Here is an 18,801-nt window from a genome sequence, read left to right as displayed (position 1 = left end):
ACAGTCTATGCTTCCCACATTAGTGGTCCCAAACAAAGGGACTACCTAGGATTTAATTATGGTAGGGAATGTTATATTGGGATCCATCAGTCAGGGACACTGTCCCTGCAGAGCTACCTAGGACCATGCTAGAGAAAGCCACGCCTGACACAATTTTCTTTTTTCTGATTCTGAAGAGTCAGAAAGACTCAGCAAGAAACCAGGACTATCTGGCAGCAGGAACTCTAAGTGCCAAAGCACTGTATATGATACACAGGCTTTTACAACACAATGCAAATTACCCCAAAACTAGCAACAGAAGGCATTTATAAACCAAGGACAGTTTTCATTGCAATCTGATAACTCCAACCAGAGCCTGTTAACATCACACATCCGCTCCTATGACCAGAGCTCATGCTCACATACAGAGCTGGGGGAAGAAGGAGGAAGCAGGGAGACGTTTGGGGTGATGGAATTCATGTCCCCGAGTAACCCGGCTCTCCTAGAGATAGCTGAACACCTGCCTGCCCATGGGAAGCACTGAATGAATTCCTTGTTTGGCTTTGCTTGTGTGCAGCTTTTGCTTTATCTGTTCAACTGTCTTTATCTCAACCCATGAATTTACTCACTTTTACTCTTCCAATTCTCTCCCCCATCCCATCCCATGAGGGAGAGAGTGAGTGGCTGTGTGGGGATTAGTCACTGCCTGGGTTTAAACCACAAGCTGAAAGCTTATACGGATCAAAACTCTGAAGTAAATCAGCTGACAGGCTCCTCTCTCATCCTAAGTGCCAGATTTAAACCAAGCCTTTTGCCAGGATTATACTGCCACTCTTCTCCCCTGAACCAGCACTTTCTGGTTTTGTTTGTCACTCCTTGATATGGGTTACCCCTATGCCAACAGATTTAATTTATGCAAACTGTTCTTATCAAACTCGCTGGAAGACTCAGCCTAGAGATGGCAGCATTTGCCACAGCATCATCCAAACCACTGGCTGGAACTGCTGCAATAAATACAGGAAAAACAGAAACAGCTCTCCCATTGTTTTTGAACTTATCTCCAGTTGTTATATGATCACGAGGGGTAGTGCCCAGAACCAGCTAAAAAATCCAAATATTAAAAGACTCAAACTGGGTAAGGAAAGACTTGGGCTTTAGCCCCCTCTACAATAATAAGTTTTTAAAATAAATCATGGGTTGAAAAAACATTTTGGTCTCCATTGTCCTCTTGGACTCATAATAAAAATTTCTCCCACAAGAAAGAAGAATAAATAAAACAAAACTATTAAATCAAAACTTTTTGTACAGATCAATACACAGACAAGACAGACAAGTATGGAGTGAAAAGATTTATTTTTTATTCTTTAGGTACTTGAAGTTTCAACCACTGTGCTATGGAAAAGAATGCTGTGCACAAAGAGCCATACCATCCATCTATTAATTTTCCAAGTTCTTCAATTCTGTCACTGACAAACGACCACATCTCAGAACAGTTTTTGTGTATTCTAAAAATTGCCTGTAATCAAAACATTCTCTCAATTCCAGAGATGTAGCAATTTTGCTGCTTTAGTTGGAAATGCAAAATAGAAAGTGTAGTAGAATGGACTGCAAGCAACCTTGCTCCTGATGAATTACAGCAGTGCTAATTATCAAAGAGGAGGAACTGCCTTGCCCTTAATGGGACATGGCTGTGTCCAATGAGGATGGGTGTTATAAAAGAGTAGGTTAGCTGGTCAAGGGGGAGAGGCAGAGAGACAGAAAAGGAAGAGGTTTTTTTTGTTTGTTTTTGCTGGCCCTGCTGCAGTCAGAGTCTGCAAGGGAAGCCTGCAGTCAGACTCTGGGAGTAGTTGGAGTCTGCTGGCAGTGCTATCTACTGCAACAGTACTGAACTTGATTTGGAAAATTAATTTTAAGTTACAGAAGTACCAAAGCAGCAGAGCATTTTAGGGTATAATCAAGCACGCATATCAAGAGTTTGGGCAATCAGTCTCTTCTTTCAGCAACACAAAATCTCAAAGAAATAAGTACACTTGTCACTGGTCCAGCTTCAAGTCTTTGCCCACAAGCATTGAAGTGACGGGGTGCATAGAGGCCCTATGCTCCAGAAACGTCTTGACAGCCAGATCCCGACTCTTGTCAAAACCATAAAGGTCCCTGTAAAAGAAGGAGTGGGCGGAGGCACCATTACAAAAATCCAGGCAAATAATACAACAGGGATTTTCCTAAGGTTTTACTTTTCCCTCAAAAGCCTTGCCTTAATGTGCATCCTGGCACTAAGCTCTTTTCTCTGCAAAAAAATGTCAGCAAGTGGAAAGTGCCTCTGAAGATAATCTTGTTCACAGTAGAATTCACAGAATAGAGAGAATTCTGTGTTATGCCACTTCAACATGTACAATAAATGTATTTCAAGCATTATTCATCCCATTATACTAGAGATGTCAACAGCATGAGCTCCTGTGATTTGGAGATTAGTTTTACCTGAACAAGGGTCGAGTAAACTTCATCCTGCCCTGATCTGTTGCCATTTTTAAAGCCAGAGGAATAGCTGCTTCCCACTTGGACCTGATACAGAGGCGCAGCCATCTGGAGGTGGGAGAAGAAGGTTGCACTTATAATTTCATTTGTGGCAGTGTGGTGGTTGGTTATCTAACGATTCTGTTCCCATAAATGCTTTGAGCACTGCTGTGTCATCATGGGAATGAGATTCTAGCTCAACATCAAATATTTAGTGTTTGACTAGCACATTACATACATCAGCTTTTTTGTACAACAGGAAAAGATTGCAGCCTCCAAAATGGAGGATTATTTTCTGCAGCTATGTATTTTTTATATTGCAATAGTGTCCAGCTGCATCACTCAGAACTGAACTGTACAGCACTTGTTGCATTTGTCCAATGGATAAAACAACCAACCAACGAAATGAAATTGAAACCAGCTATTATTTTGCTTTAAAAAAAAATTGATCTTGTTACAAGAAGTAGAAACCAGACAATATGTTTAACCTTTGTTATCAGGTCATCAGGTTCCTTTGCTAGCATGCCAGATTAAAAGAAAGAACAGCTTATCTGCTGTTCACTGAGTTCTTCTACTAGAAGACTGTATTTGCCCAATTCATGAATAACAGGATACCAAGCACGATGCCTGCACATGCATTAACAAAACCACAACAACAAAACCCCAAACCCAAACCCTGCCCCAGTTCTCTAAAACAGGATGTCGTCTTAGGTGAAGCAGGACAACTTGTTTTATGAAAACATTTAATATTTTAGAAGTGCCCATACTAGAACAAACCTGAATCTTATTTCAGAGTTGTTTATAGCATTGAAGTTATATACTTCCTGCATGCGTTGGACATGTGACAATGGAAGAGGCTCCTGAAAAAGAAATTGCACAGTCAGAAGAAGCCAGAGGAAGACTTCAAGCCAGACATTTCAATAATAAACAGAGTAATTCAGGATGATTGGTGCTACAAAGAAACTCAAGTCCTACCAAGACAAATATTTTATTTGTTCCTTTTATCTTTCCAGTGTATAGAAAGGGGCAAGGAATAAATATTACCTAATTCCCACATTCTGTACTTTTGAAACATTCAAGACAAAGTATTTTTGTTCAATTTTATTTATGGCTTATTTGCTATAATGTTTGATACAGACCAATTCAAACACCTCATGGTTTTGGTTTTAGCTTTCAATGCAAAACACTTTGTGTGTTGTTCAGTAGCTGAAGAGCCAGACATAATAAGAGGGGCAAGGCTGAAGTTTTCAATAACTATGCATGGTGAAAGCAGATTAATTTAGCAAAACCTAAAGAAAAAAAGTAGCTGAATTTCAAAGCATGTTAGAGCTTCTATGTCTGCTTTTGTGATACCAGAATCAAGTCATCCCAGGTGTGCATTTACCTCCAGAAGCAACAGTGCCAGGAACTCAATTAACTGATGAGATGACATTTCCTTCAGGTCTGCTGAGCTGAATGAGCCCAAATCACTTTCTTTTGCCTAAAAGAGAACAGTTACTTAATTTTTAATAGGTATTTCAAAATACAATCAGGTGTAATTTTCTGTTTTGATATCCACACTGTTGTGCCATTTCACTTAAAGAAGATACTGATTTGTATCTATGCAATAAGGGGAAGGGAGGGACTTCAGCTGCTCTCTGATGTTTGTATTCTTCACTTGTTTTCTCTCCACTGATCTTTTTATCCCCACTGCCTTTCTGTTAGTTAAGTGAAAAATCAAATTCTTTTTTATAAAAAGTAACATTAAGGAAAAGAAAGTTAAAAGATAGGATGCAAGTACAGTGAAAAGCTACAGAGGCAACAAAAGCAGGGGATGCTGAATTCTCTATTAGTTGTATCACTTCTATGCTTCAAACTAAGAGAAAATTATGTTGTACTAATTAATATACTTCATGTACCAGTTTTTGATGGGAAATACATACTAACCCCAGTATACCATAGAGGAACAACTGCTAATACAATATAATCAGTAATGTAGAGGTACCCTGGCATTTGTTTTTGAATTGAGCCATAATATCAGGGTTTAAAGAGTATTTTCCATTTGGTTACTACATATGTATAACAAGGAGTTGGCTCTGTGCCTTGTTAAAATATGGACTGCACTTCACAGACAGAAGTCACAGCTAATCCCCTGACTCAACATTGAACATCTAGTCTGGGAAATGCAAAATCCCTGGCAGCCATACTGTGACTATAAAAACACACACTCTCAACAAATGAGATTTTATAAGAGAATGGCTCACTTTGTATAACAAAAAATACTAGCTTTTCAAAATAAAGACACTTCAGCATTCTTTAACCACTCACTTGGATCCATCTTTGGCTCAAAGCAATGCAAGCATTTGATAGTGTCGTATCATACCTGTCAAATATTAAAAACAAAGGTTCACATAATGGAATAACCACAGAATAAAAGACTGAAAACATTAACAGTGACTATTTTTACAGCTATATACACCTACATAGTACTAGGGCATTTTACAATAAAACATAAGATTTTCACCCTGTTTACAAACAGCTTCATGACTTTTAGGAAAATCACATGCAATCTGGAGAAGGAAAAGATGAACTACAGAAGAGTGCAGCTTACGTAGGCTTCACTGGTGGCATTCCTGGAGCATGAAACCACGAGTTCCAGTCAACTTTATCAAGAATATCTACCTACAAAGCAACATAAAATCTTGTTAAATTTTAAATCTGATTTCAGAATTTTTTTTGAGAAAATGAAATCTAGTTTCAATCTTATTTGTTTTGATAACACTCCTCCAATTACCCGAAGAATCCTACACAGATTACTTCAAAACAAAGCACTGCCCTCTACAAAAAGAAAAAAAAAATAAAAGGCATCTTAATGCAAACCCATCTTCACAAGGTACCAGATTACATCATATGAAGTTCTTGAAATAAAGAAAAGAAATATAAAGAACTGGTATTTAAATAAGTTCTGACCTAAGTCAGAATTTCACATAATTAAAAGGTTTCAAGCAATCAGTTTTAAATGTTACCCAACCTTATCCTTGAAGTAGGAGTACAAGAACTTCTTCCAGTCCTCCGTTACAATGCTCTTATAAGCAAATGTCTGAACATAAGCCTTCAAGAAGCCAATGAAGACATCTAACAAAAAAGAAAACATTTTAGTGTTTGAAATTAAGGTGCAAAACAAAAACATATAAAATCTGACTAATGCTTACCTGGTCCTCCAAGGAGCTGTTCAAGGTAAAAAAGCAAAGCAAAGCCTTTCTCATATGGCACAGATGAATAGGCAACATCAGGATCTACTTCATCCAGGTTAATGACGAGGTTAGTTACAGGATTTTTATCTCCAAGAGTATTTATCTGTGTCAAAGACACAAGAACACATATCAGTCTAGGAAAACTGGTGCTCCTGCAGATCTGTACTAATTCTATTTATAAAGGTATAAACCATCCAAAACAAACGGAGACAGATTCATTTCAAAGCATTCTCTTTCTTTTTCTGAAGTTCTGAATCTTCACAAATCTTAAGTTACTAAAATTCAGAATCAACCACCCTGTGCTCCAGCTGTCTCAAAGCAGTTACTTACTATCATGTCTGTCATAACCATGAGCACCTATTAGTCTGGCTATATTTATCCCTTATTAACAAACTATTTGAATTACTTTGATTTGAACTATCATATCATTAAGCCTTTGAATTTAAAATCTCTGTTGACAGAAGGAGAAGTGCCAGCAAAACTTCAGCTCTGGATATGGGTAGAACAAATTTCAGGCTGCTCAGGAAACTAGTAAGATATCACAGACTAGAAATCTGAAAACTAAAAACAAAACACAAAACTAAACAACTCTCTTAGACAGTAAGAAATCAATTGTTTGCATGAGGCACTGGAAATTCTGATGGTCATGGCTGCAGATAATTTTGATTAACATTCAGCTGCTTACCAGTATGCTAACAGGTAATACTGCAATTTAGTCACACCCAGAACAACCAGAAGAGGCTGGAAAGATGTTTATCCTTACAGAAAAGCTTAAAACAATCCAAAAAGCTTTATGTAATCTGAGTATATGAAGCTATTCCCTTGGGTAGCAATCAAACACCTTGGAATCAAAGTTGTTCATCCTCTAATAAGAAAGCATTAGGAAAGCTGAGAAGACAAATTTTATTTGTGGGAAACACGTATGATGACTTGAAAAGTATTTACCGAGTTCTGCAGTTCTCGCCAACCTCCCAGGGCCTGGAAGTGCCTGAACTGCTCACCAAACAACCGGCCACCGATCCTGCGCTCCAGGTACACAGTGTGACCCTCATTCAGCCTGCAAACACACTGATGAAGTCAGCACTGGCAGGATGGTAAAATGAATTTAGCCAGTGTCTTGACAGATTAAATTTAAAATATGATTTGCATTGCATTGAACATCATACCCACCAAAAATGCTCCCATGTTTTGTTGGTTACCAAGTTTCCTGTCCAGCTATGAGAGATTTCATGCGCAATAACCTAAAACACAAAAACAGATCCACCATGTAGACTCCTCTGGGAAAAAACATCAGACCCCAACAGAAAATACAAAATGTTGATGGGATCTCATTTGCTATGTTATGTTCACAAAGTCAGTTAGCATTCACAGTTCTGTAGACCTATCCATATGAATTTTAAGCAGAGGATCAATGCTACCCTAGCTGACAGAAACAATTTTCAATGTCCAGCCTGCAAGCATAGAGCCATACTGATCAACAGCTTGGTGTAGGTAATTTGTTCATGAAATCACATTTCAGAATACAGAATACCAGGTGATGGACTAGTACTGCTTTCTCACCTAAGCAACTTCTGCTGTGGGAAAGCTAATGATGCATGATACATTAAAAAGTATCCATGTCAAATATTTCAGTATTCTTTGTTTAAGACAATCTTTTTTTTTTTTAAGTTTAGCAGTACATCAGTCTAGTAAAAAGACAGGCAATAAAATTGCATTCAGAGTAATCAACTTTGCAGAAAAAAAAGACACATAGAGGAAGAAGTTATCTCCTAACGATTTTGATGAGGCCAATTCAGTTGAAATTTTTAAACATATCTGTATGCAGATGTTGTGGTTTAACAGGACAGGAAAAGAGTTATGGAGCATCTAACCTCAGTCAGCCCCCTGTGTATACAGGCACCCATGTTACTTCCATCTGTTGGTTATACAAAATAGATGCTTTACAGAGTTTACTGAAAATTAACACTCACGTTTGTGAGAGTCCTTGACTTACTGCCTTAACTTTTAATTTCCCCAATGAAAAGAGATCAAGTTTTCAGGTATTTATTATAAAGGAATTCAGATACATCTTCAAGTTGTGTTCTACTTGAAGAGATGAATAATTTTGACTTACATTTGATAGAGATCGATCACCTGCCTAAAAAGAAAAGGGAAAGACAAGTTAGTTGTTAGGTTCAAGTCAGCCTCAAAATAGATCACTTCATGCAATTTCTTGTATGATCCCTAACTCCAAAGGAGGCAGAAACATTTACAGGTCTTTCTAGGAAGAAGACTAATCTTCTTCCTAGATTTGTGCATTAATATCCATCACCTAATTGATATGCAAGCCCTAAGGAAAAGCTGACTTTTATTGCTGCTATACTCACCAGTAGCGTTGGAGTTACAAAAGTAAGACAAGGATTCTCCATACCACCATAAGGAAAAGAAGGTGGTAAGACTAACAAATCATACTGTCCCCACACATAAGGTCCTGCCAAATCTTCTGCTGTTTTCAGCATAGCTTCAGCCTGAAAAAAGAATTCACATTAGTTTCTAAGATGATTTTTGACTACAAACACTGAACAAATAATAAGCTATTGATCTTATTTTTCATTCCCTTTCACCTTGACAAGTCCCACATGTAAAACAAGTATGGGACTGTATCAATATATATTTTCAGTACTAAGTTTGTACTACAATAGAATAATAGTATTTTGTGGGATGGGAGGAAGAGAAAGGAGAACTAAAAATGACCAAAACAGTGAACTGTAGTCTGTTTCTTTTCCAGTACTACGTGAAATAGTTATCTTACAACACTGTTTTTTGTTGTAGTTAATTACTCACCTCAGAAAATTCATAGGCTGATTTATCCACTAGTTCTTTTTCAGCCCACACTAGTGTCCTTGGGCCAATCTTTCTGTTGAAAGTAAAAAAAAATGCCAATAAGACAGGACAAACCAGAAGTAATTCTATGTGAAACTAATACAGACAGCATACGTGTGACTGTGCTCTTGAGTAACCCACACTGCAGGGGAAACTCATTAGAGAATCTTTGTCTGCTTTTCCTCTCCATTGCTGAAGCAAAGGCTTAGAAAACAAAACAAACAACATGCATGCATTATTCAGCACAAAGGAACAGGAAAACCACTTACGGATTTTTAAACACTATCAAGCCCTAATATAAAAACATTATTGTGGCCTAGATTAACACAACCTTTTGCCAATGAGAAATGAGGCTGAAGCAATACTTTTCTGCCTTTGACAGAAAAGGTTTATATGTTAACAGACAAGGCTTATCTGTTAACTAGGAAAGAAGATCTATTCCCTGTGCTAAATTATAACCACAAAGGGCTTTTTCAGGTCCCAACTCTTTATGCTGTTTCTCTAATTTACAGCACAAGTAAAAATTATCCAAGAGCAAATCAACATACATGCACTTTGATACAATACACAGGTTAACTGAATCTATAAGATCCTTTAAATTGAGGTTATTGATATTTATACATTGTACAGATTCACTCACCTACTTTCTAAGGCTCCAACCACTAAAGCAAACAAGTAGCAAGGTATGGGAACCTAGTGGAGAATATAAGAAAAATAAAGAAATCTTATTTGTAATGTCAGTTATCAGACATCAGAAGAAGAACAAAAGTATATAAATAAAGAAGTATTCCTCCAGAGTTTCCTGCCTTAAAGGCAGGCACTGTTATTTCAAAAACATTGTTCTTTCTTCCTGAATGATACTCCTTTATCTACAGGATGTACTTGCTTCATAGGTGTTTCAGGCAAAACCCACAAAACTGTAAGTATCATCTCTGTTTGAAAAAATCTGCATACAAAATTCCTGCTGGTTTGGATTCTCTTCAAAAGCAAGTCAGTTTTCCATATTCATTTCAGTTCCATTAAATTTCATGGAAGGAGAAGTTAAGAGATACTGCTCAGATAAAGGGCAGTTTTATCACACAGAGGGATGCAAGAAGAGCTTTAATGAAGTAAACAAGAATATTTATGGATATTAATATATTAAAGACAAAAGATTCAGGAAAAATCAAAATGTATATATTTGATTTCCGTGTTTGGAATTAAAAAAACTCTAAATATTTTTTATTTCAATGAAAAAAACTCCCAACTCTTTATAGAGAACTGCTTTCTCCAAGTGCTCTGGAAAGAAAAGAGGATCATACAGCCACCCCTGTAAAAGTTTCACTTCATCTGAATTTAAACAATGTTAAATAAGTAAGACTTTAAATCATACTTAGCTGGAGACACAATTTCAGAAAATTTTATTCTACTATTATCCACAAACCATTTAAATATTGTTTATTAAAATACCCATATCATCATCTGTGTTTTAATTTTACCTATTAACCCACAGAACACATTATTGAAAAGAACAAAGTCCCTTGACTTATGTTACAGATGAGTTAAGAAAAAACTATTAATACACCTCCACATTTTGACGCCCAACTTGCTAATTTGACATTTTGAAATTCAAATGTCAATGACTGTTGGGTTGTAAACCTCTTTTTCCAGAGGTTGCTCTCCACTACCCTTCTTTCCAGCCTGGCTATGCAGGAGCAGAGAAAGTAGTTTTAGGTAAGGCTCAGCACACATACATATGCAAGAGCTTGACACTTTTGCCTTTTTCATCTGAGGAAACAGACACCTAACAAATCACTGTCAGCGTCAGGTGATGTGTGTGTCCTTTTTCATGTCTTCTTTCATTTTGTGCTTAATGTGGGTTTTTTTTTTTTAAGAAAAGCATGTTCTTTTAAAAAAATAATGGTTTCTGTATCAGAAAGTGTAGCATAATTTCAATTACACTAAATGTTATTTCTTGTATAGGTCTATCATACTTATCAACAGTGTATTCCTAGATAACATTCATCTCTGGATTACACAAACATAGAAGTCTTCTGTACTCGACTGAGAGTGGCAAATGTTTTGGCTCCACAGAGAGGGCAGGGCACTGCCTACTGATGAGCTCACAGATAAGGGAACTCTTTTTTTCCCCTCTCTCAGGTTTCATGCAGCAGCCAAACCAAACCCGACAGCTGCTGCAGCTCAGAGTACTCTGACCCCCTCCTCTCCTCCAGTCACATCAGCCCATTCCTCCTTGCAGTTACTCAGCGTCAACAGCCCAGATCTTACGTTAATTTTATCTGCTTGTTCAGCAAAATGAAGTGGGCTCGCCAGAAGAGCTCATAAACACCAGAACCCAAAAAACTGTGAGAACAAAAATGCCAGGAGAGTAAATCATGACTGCTGCTTTATGAGCAGTGGAATTGTTAGACTAGCTGCACCATTTACTAAAACTTCCAGAGAACAGTAATTGGCTGGAGATACTTTCTTTCCATAAAAAACAAAGTTTTCACATTCAAAAAAATTTTAAAATTTGTTGTTAGAATTCGCCTAACTTTCAAGCTAATATTTCGTTCTGATGCTGAGTTTCACTGCTTAGATCTTGGTGAGCTTAAAATTTGCAGGGTCTGTTTTCCAAAGCTTCCTCACATATTATTTGCATCTGCACTATTTTCTAAAAATCAGTGCAGACAGAAAGGGCTGTGACAGAACTAGTTTTGAGTATTGAAACATTTTCAAAACTCGAATTTGGCTTTTCTGGGAACGGTTTTCTGGGAATGCCCAAAAAAGACCAGTAAACACCACCAGCACTTACTGGTTGTCTTCTCAGAGCTGGAGTTCCATAATGCCTCCCATTTCTGGAGTGGCAAAACCCCACGTGAGTCACGAGATTTCTCCATGAGCTCAGAACCATGCCTGAGGCAGCTGTGAGCTGCACAGGTCAGCAGTAACACCTCGTGCAGCCCCTGCCCAGCACGGAGCACTTACGTTCTGGCTGAAGCGGTAAACCTTGTGCGCGCTGTCCTCCGGGTCGGGCGCCTCCCCGTCGCGGTTGGCGCTCATCAGAGCCACCAGCTCCTTCGGCACGGAAATCTGAAAGGGCCCCCAAGCACATTGCTCCAGATTGCAAGGCAAGATGTATTTATTGCCATCTGTATGGCAGCTGTCTTTTGTCAAGTGGGCAGTTTGCCTTATCTCTCTCTCTGAGCAACCACAATCACTCCTCCCTTGGGAGGGGAAATTGCTGATAACAGACTATTGAATGTCACTGCATGACTGATAAGAACTACAACATCCCATTGTGAGATGCTCTGCCCAGAGGGAGGAGCCAAGCATTGCTACCCAGATATAATCCAGAGGTTCTCAAACACCAGCACAGCTTCTCCACTGGATTCCCCAGAGGAACAGCAGCTGCCTTTTCTTCCACTGGATCTTCAGAAGAAAAATACACCCTTTTCTAAAGGACCCCCTGCTCCAACAGAACCACACCTGACACTCCAGGAGAACTGCAGCCACATTTCCAATTGGACTGCTACCAACACCCTGACTAACAGGGTGTCAGGTTGAGTTCTGACTCTGTCAGTTTTAGTGTACTGCATTGTCTATTTTATCCTTTTATTTTTTTCTTCCCTATTAAAAAACTGTTATTTCCTGCTTCCATATTTTTTTTTGCCTGAGAGCCCCTTAATTTAAAATTTATAGCAATTCAGAGGGGTGGGGAAGGTTTATGTTCTCCATTTCAGGGGCTCCTGTCTTCCTTAGCAGACTCCTGTCTTTCCAAACCAAGACACATAAACAACTCAGCTGGCACCCAGCATTACACTCCACACTACAAGCAGCTGATAGCAAAAAGCAGCCTAGATCTATTCTGTTGTTAGGTCATCTCTGTCAAGTAGAACACAAGGCATATGGAAAAGGTTGTCACGAAGACAGGCAATATTGAATTAATCAGAGGAGTACCTTCAACAGAAGTTAAAAGGCTCACTTGTTTCAGACAACTGAATTGTAATGTCACAGTGCACATCTATCCTCCTTTTTGCTTCCTTAAAACTGTTTACACCAGGACTGTCACAGAGACATTTTCTGGAAAATCCTTTCCTCAGGATTTTTTCTTATGAGCAGCTGAGAGGCCTCAGAAACAAAATGTAAACAATGATTATCTGCTGCTGTGGAAAGCAACAGGTGCATCTTTGATTAGTCTCATGTGGTCATTTCTAATTAATGGCCAATCATAGTCCAGCTGTCTTGGACTGTCTTGGTCAGTCACAAGATTTTATCATCATTCCATTATTTTTCTATTCCTTGCAAGCCTTCTGATGAAATCCTTTCCTCTATTCTTTTAGTGTAGTTTTAATATAATATATATCATAAAATAATAAATCAAGCCAATCAAGCCTTCCAAAAGATGGAGTCATCATTCTCATCTCTACTCTCTTCCTGGGACCCCTGTGAACACCACCACACAGGACTGCAAATATCCCCTAGCCATATATCAGAATATATTACTTAAAGTATACAGGAGAGCCTTTTCAAGTGTTTTTTACTTCACAGCACTCTTTGCTGTCTTACTGTCAGCATTTCCTGATTTTAGAGCATCTTTCTTTCTTACTACTGCATTTTTACTTCCTTTCGCAAATGGATACATAACAATGAAAAAAGAGTTGATGTATACAAAGAGGAAATGGCAAAGTTAGAGAACTGCCACAGGGAAGATCAGCTCTTTCCTCTCACATTAAGCTGAAGGTCAATATTTTGGTTTTATATCAGGCCACATGCTGGCTGCTACCAAAAAGCCCTGCCCAATATAAATTCACCCATTGCAGCAGTTGTCTTCAGTTAAGACACATGACTTGGGTTCACCTACCTCTGCATAGTAGGTTAGTTTGACAGCAGGCGTGTCTTGGCATGGAAAAATGGCTCTGCAGTGGATAGCCTAGAGAGGGAAAAAGGAAAAGAAGATAAAAGTGTCTTTCTAATGCAGAGGACTAGAAATAAATCAATTAATACACTATATGCAAGTCTACACAGCTCCTCCAGAGAATTCATTATCTATAATCCAGTACTTCTATCACTTAGAGCTTACAGGCCTCTGTAAAAGGAGCAATACTAGGTAAGGCAGATCAATAGACACAAGTATTGCTTGTAAAGGACCATTTGCTCTTTAACAAGGATACTGGAATGGGTAAAGCACTTCCAGAATTACCAAACTGTAAACATATAATAAAATCTTAACAACATCCTGACTTTAAGTGTTTTCATTTAGGACCTTTGACACACAGCTAGGAGTTACAGGCTACTGCTCTTCCCTTTTCTAGCCTTTCTCTGCAGTTCTTTAGAAACCAAGGGAAATTACAGTGGTATGTCAAGAAGTTTGGAAAAAATGAACTCAACCTGGCACTGGCTGAAGAGAAATGGGTGTTTCTTTCCAGAAGTTTGCTCTGGAGTAAACCACTGGAGAGCTGAAGATTGTGGAGAGCTTTCAAAAGAGATTTCAACAATTGCTTCTTGTCCCCTGTATAATAAAGAACACAGACTGTTTTGACACAAATCCTGATCACACTGAAATTCCTCTGCAAAGATGTCTGAAAATCGGGTCTGCAGCACTGTCTCAAAGCATTAAAAATGAGAACAAGTATCATATCAAAAAGCAATAATTCTCTTTCAATTATGGTATTAAAAATGGCTAGCTGATTTCATTTTTTTACATCCCAAGGCACTTTCATTATTGTCTTTATGAACCAGAAACTTTTCCTCTTCAAGGAGAGCACAGACCTTTTCTTTAAACTATTTGGGCCAGCTACATGAATATAGTTTTGTCACAGCTAAGTAACTTTGTACATCTAAGTGTAAAAAACCCTCTGCAATACACAAAGAAAGAAGTGCAAAACCCTGCATAAGAAGATACATGACTTAATAACATAGAATAAGTATCCTGTACATAAAATTTTAGATTTTTGTGTCTGACATTAATGTTCTGTAAGTATCATCCTTAAGAAGAAAATAACACCCTGAAAACTATCAGTAATTACAGAATCAATTCCTATTAACAGTAGGGGTTAACAAGAAAAAGAAATCATGTTCAGATTTTATTCAGGCTTTCAGAACTGGTGTCAAGTAAAAACTAACAGTTATTTGTAACACAGAGAGAACAACCTGACACTTTCATACTCTTCTTTATTAAAAATGTATCTTAACCAGCACTGACACCCAAAGCACACGGAAGCACTTGCTTCTGTTCTCAGAAAGTTCCAGATTACACATGCAACTCTTGGAATAAACAATCCAGCCATAAATCAGAACAAACTTCAGCTAATCAGAGGAGTTGGACACTAGATAAGCTGACCAGGTGTACTCATCTGGATTATAACCAGTATTCCAAAGTACATATTAGACAAGAAAAGAGAAAATAACTGGTATTACCATAAGGCACTTTGCTTTCTGATCAATCAGACTTCCAGCTGTAACTGCCACCCTTTCCTATTGCTGTTTTATTGATAGTTACATGAGGGACTATGTCTCACACTAGATTTTGAATTCTTGTGGTCACACCTCACAACTCCTTTTTTTTTTCTTACCAGGAAATTCAGCATTTAAAAAAAAAGGCAGCTGAAAGTCAAATAAAAGAAACAGGCTTATATTTCTGATGTGGCCTGTTTGCTCAAGTACTTAATTTTCAATTATTTTAAATACTTAATGTTCAATTTCGTAAGAAACCAGAAGTGTTTCTCCAGAAGGGACAACTATTTTCTGACATTCCTTTCTCTTCCTCATTATTTGTATTTCTTACCTGCACTAATTCACAGTACAACATTAAAAAGAAAAAAACTTGGAAACCAGACTAAACTGAAAGGGTTTTTAGAGGTAGCAACGAGTCGTAAAAACCACACAATAATAAGTAAGAAGCAACTTGATATTCAAGTGTATTCAAACAAGGTAACTTCCTTATACAATCACAGCTTTCAGCTTTGGCACCATGGAGGGCTGAGATACCACTGAGTTACAGCATACAAAGCAAACTGCCAAACAACATATTGTAATTTGGCAACAGCTTTTTAATTCATGCACCTTTAGAGGCAGACCACGGTTAGTTCACTCTCCATCATGCTGCCAAAACTCAAGTTCCAGCTTTCAGGGACTTGGACTTAGCATAGCAAACAAAATAAAACTTTGATTATTTGAAAACATGCCCCTATCTAATCATAGTGGTAACCTGAGGTTCTACAGAACTGCAGAACCAACTGCATAAAAGAAGATCCAACGGGGCTGCTGCTCCTTGTGGTCCACACTGTAACAATTCTGAACCAGGCAAGCAGAAACAGTATTACTGATGAGAAGCACTGGGAAAATTGAGATACATTTCACATCATTTTGCTACTCAGTTTAGTAAGTAATTTTGTACATGATCCAAGGTCTGGGGACAGGTACAAACACTCAGAAAGTTTTCACTAATGAAAGCCAAATATGCCATTAATCTACAAGATCATACCAAACAAATGCAATATCCTGATTCTAATTTATAAGTCCCTTTGCAAGCTTTACTTAATAATCCTACAGGCAGACAAGCAGCTTATACAGTGCATTTTCAAAACCACCTAGAGGAGCAGGCAAAAGTGTGTACCTTCTTAGTTCATTTGGAAACGTGATTTCTAGAGGGGTCCCCTTGAAACTGTGCTTTTCTCCAAAAGCAAATTGTGCATCCTGTCCATTTACAGTCACTTTAAACACCTGTACGTCTTTTGTATCCAGGACCTGTGATAAAGAACATATTGCATACCAGTTAAATAGCATAAAAAAATAAATGCAGCACTATGAAATCTTAAACACAAGTCCCTCTGAAGGAAAAAGCATTTTCTAAGTAAAACCAGAAAAGCCGACTAACTGCATTGACCACCAGGAACCAGCATTTTAAGAGAGCAGCACTGAACTGGGAAAGCTGTAGGGAAAAGAGAAAGAAAACCAACTTCTGACTATAGAAGTGAGTTTATCAAGAAAAACCACACAGGTAACCACTCCACAGTACTGCTATGAAGTGAGAACGGTATAAAAGCCCCTGCTAAGGCTTCAGTCCTGGAACACGCCACTGCCCATCCAGACCTTCATGCAATGGAAGGTGAATCGAATAGTGCAGCACTCATTTTTAGCACGAACGAGGCGTTACACTTTATTACTAACAGGACTGAGCTTTTACCCTACAAAAATAAGCTCCAGCCACAAAAGAATTTTATGGAGTCAGCACGAGAAAAGCCCCGAATTTCGAATATAATGCGAAGTTTAAGAGGTTCACATGCCTATATGGAGAGGTAATAGAGAAAGCAGCTGGCATAACGAAACACACAGGCGAAAAAGTCTAAATCTAGATTTCCAGTGATTTATTCCCATCTTTTCGGCAGCATGCTCTTCGCCGCTTTAAAGGGAAGAGCCAGCCTCGCCCTTCCCTTGCGCACCGCGCCGGCTCTGGGGGGCTAAGCGGAACCGGGGGCTGCGAGGCGCCGTCAGCCTCCAGCCGAGCAGCAGCCAGGGGCGGCGGGTCCGGGGAGGGCCAAGCGGTGGCAGGGAAGGAAGGAAAGGAAGGACCGGGACGACGGCCGAGGGAAAGACGGGGGAGCGGGAAGGACGGGGGAGCGGGAAGGACGGGGGAGCGGGAAGGACGGGGGAGCGGGAAGGCGGCACGGGCGCGGGCTCCGGGCTCGCCCCTCACCGTGCGCGGGTCCCCTCGCGCCCCCCGCCCCCGCCGTTACCAGGCAGCGCAGCGCCTCGCGCTCCGCGCGCGCGGTGAGGGCGGCCGTGCCCCGCAGCACCCGCGCGCCGAAGTCCGCGCGGCAGCGCAGGTGGAGGTGCCGCGTGAGGCAGCACGCGGGGGACGCGAAGGAGCTCGGGTCCGCCATCGCTCGCGCGCCGTCCGCCCGCCCTGCCCGGCCGTGCCAGCCCGTGCAGCACTGAGCCCGCCGCGGAGAGCGGAGGGGAGGCCCCTGGGAGGTGTAGTGCCGCCCTCCGCGCGGAGAGGGCGGGGGAACGGCGTGAGAACTACAAAACCCACAATGCATTGCGGGAGCAAAGGGGCGGAGGAGCCCTACAGAACTGAACAGCATGATTGGCTCTCGCTAGAATGCGAGAGATCAAACAGAATATGAGCCCTACTGGAAGAACCGGAGATGTGCCATTCCTCGTTAGTATAGTGGTAAGTATCCCCGCCTGTCACGCGGGAGACCGGGGTTCGATTCCCCGACGGGGAGGCGCGACTCTTTTTTTTTTTCTCTACTTGCCTCTAATGTAAAGGCAAAATCATTTTGGGAAATAAAAGCTGTTCCCAGACAGCTGTAGTAAAACCGTTCCGACTCTGAAACAGGGAGAACAGAGCAAAACCTATCCGGATCTGGCTGCCTACCTGCTCCAGGGCTGAGGTAGTCAGAGTTTCACAAGACCAGCTGCAGAACTGAGAGCAGGCACAGGAAAAGTATTTTCATATTTTAGTGGCTCAAACAGCTGAACAAAAGAGTTAAACCTTTCAAAAACATTTACCCTTTTTCTTAAACTGGAAAAAACCTGACTCACCCTCACCTGAGTCAGAAACAATGTGAAGGGGACAGGTCAAACAGGCACAGAAGAGGGAAGGTAGAAGACGAGAGGCCATGACCTGGCTTGCAGTAACACAGCCTGGCATTTTTGTCCCTAAAGTGAGAATTTCAGCCATTGGAAAGCCCTGAGGCTTCACTGCACAGAGCACACTTATGTGCACCAGCTAAGAGCAGTTTGCAGAACATCTGTGAGACTCCAGCATCCCTGCTTATCTTTACTTAGTATCACTGAAAATGCTTGTTAGGCATCCCCTCTTTTTTAATCCTTTTGCCAGAAATTTATTTATCTATCTATTTATAATACAGTTCAGCACAAAGGTACTAAGAGAGATCTCCTCCTGTCTGTCAGAGGTTAGCAGATGCAGTAAATATGATTGCCCAAATTTCTCTTTTTCCAAGTCAGGAAGTAGCTCTATGGCCAATTGCACATAAAAGGAGCAAGGAGTTAGGACTCAAGGCAAAAGGCCAAGACACCCAGCTGTGAGGTTGCATGTTACTGGCGTTCAGAGCAGGAGGCTGGCGAGCCCTGCTCTGGCCCTGGCTTTGTGCATTCTGGCAGTTTGAGTAAAACTAATTTGATGCCCTATCTACTGAAAGTAGATAGTTCTGTACCATGAGCTACCTTGCATCAGCCACCCAACCAGCAGCAGGCACCCAAG

General features: G+C 40.0%; 1 protein-coding gene and 1 non-coding gene across 2 annotated transcripts; one reads left to right on the top strand and one right to left on the bottom strand.

The window, feature by feature from the left end:
* Positions 1 to 1,306: 1,306 nt before the first annotated feature.
* Positions 1,307 to 17,461, bottom strand: LTA4H (leukotriene A4 hydrolase). The gene is made up of 19 exons (XM_058022638.1): positions 17,306 to 17,461; positions 16,186 to 16,316; positions 13,959 to 14,079; positions 13,432 to 13,500; positions 11,556 to 11,660; positions 9,229 to 9,281; positions 8,550 to 8,622; positions 8,093 to 8,233; positions 7,840 to 7,863; positions 6,897 to 6,967; positions 6,672 to 6,783; positions 5,685 to 5,829; positions 5,504 to 5,607; positions 5,084 to 5,154; positions 4,801 to 4,855; positions 3,878 to 3,973; positions 3,271 to 3,353; positions 2,458 to 2,562; positions 1,307 to 2,133 (listed from the first exon to the last, which is right to left on the bottom strand). Exons 1-19 carry the CDS (start codon positions 17,450 to 17,452, stop codon positions 2,013 to 2,015), a joined length of 1,827 nt encoding a protein of 608 aa, XP_057878621.1. The 5' UTR covers positions 17,453 to 17,461; the 3' UTR covers positions 1,307 to 2,012.
* A 267-nt stretch (positions 17,462 to 17,728) lies between these two features.
* TRNAD-GUC (transfer RNA aspartic acid (anticodon GUC)) lies at positions 17,729 to 17,800 on the top strand. The gene has a single exon. It is a non-coding gene; the product is annotated as a tRNA-Asp (tRNA).
* The last annotated feature ends 1,001 nt before the right edge of the window (positions 17,801 to 18,801 follow it).

The sequence above is a fragment of the Melospiza georgiana genome, chromosome 4 (genome assembly GCF_028018845.1).
Source record: "Melospiza georgiana isolate bMelGeo1 chromosome 4, bMelGeo1.pri, whole genome shotgun sequence".
Lineage (NCBI taxonomy): Eukaryota > Metazoa > Chordata > Aves > Passeriformes > Passerellidae > Melospiza > Melospiza georgiana.
This window is presented reverse-complemented; position numbering and strand designations above follow the sequence as displayed.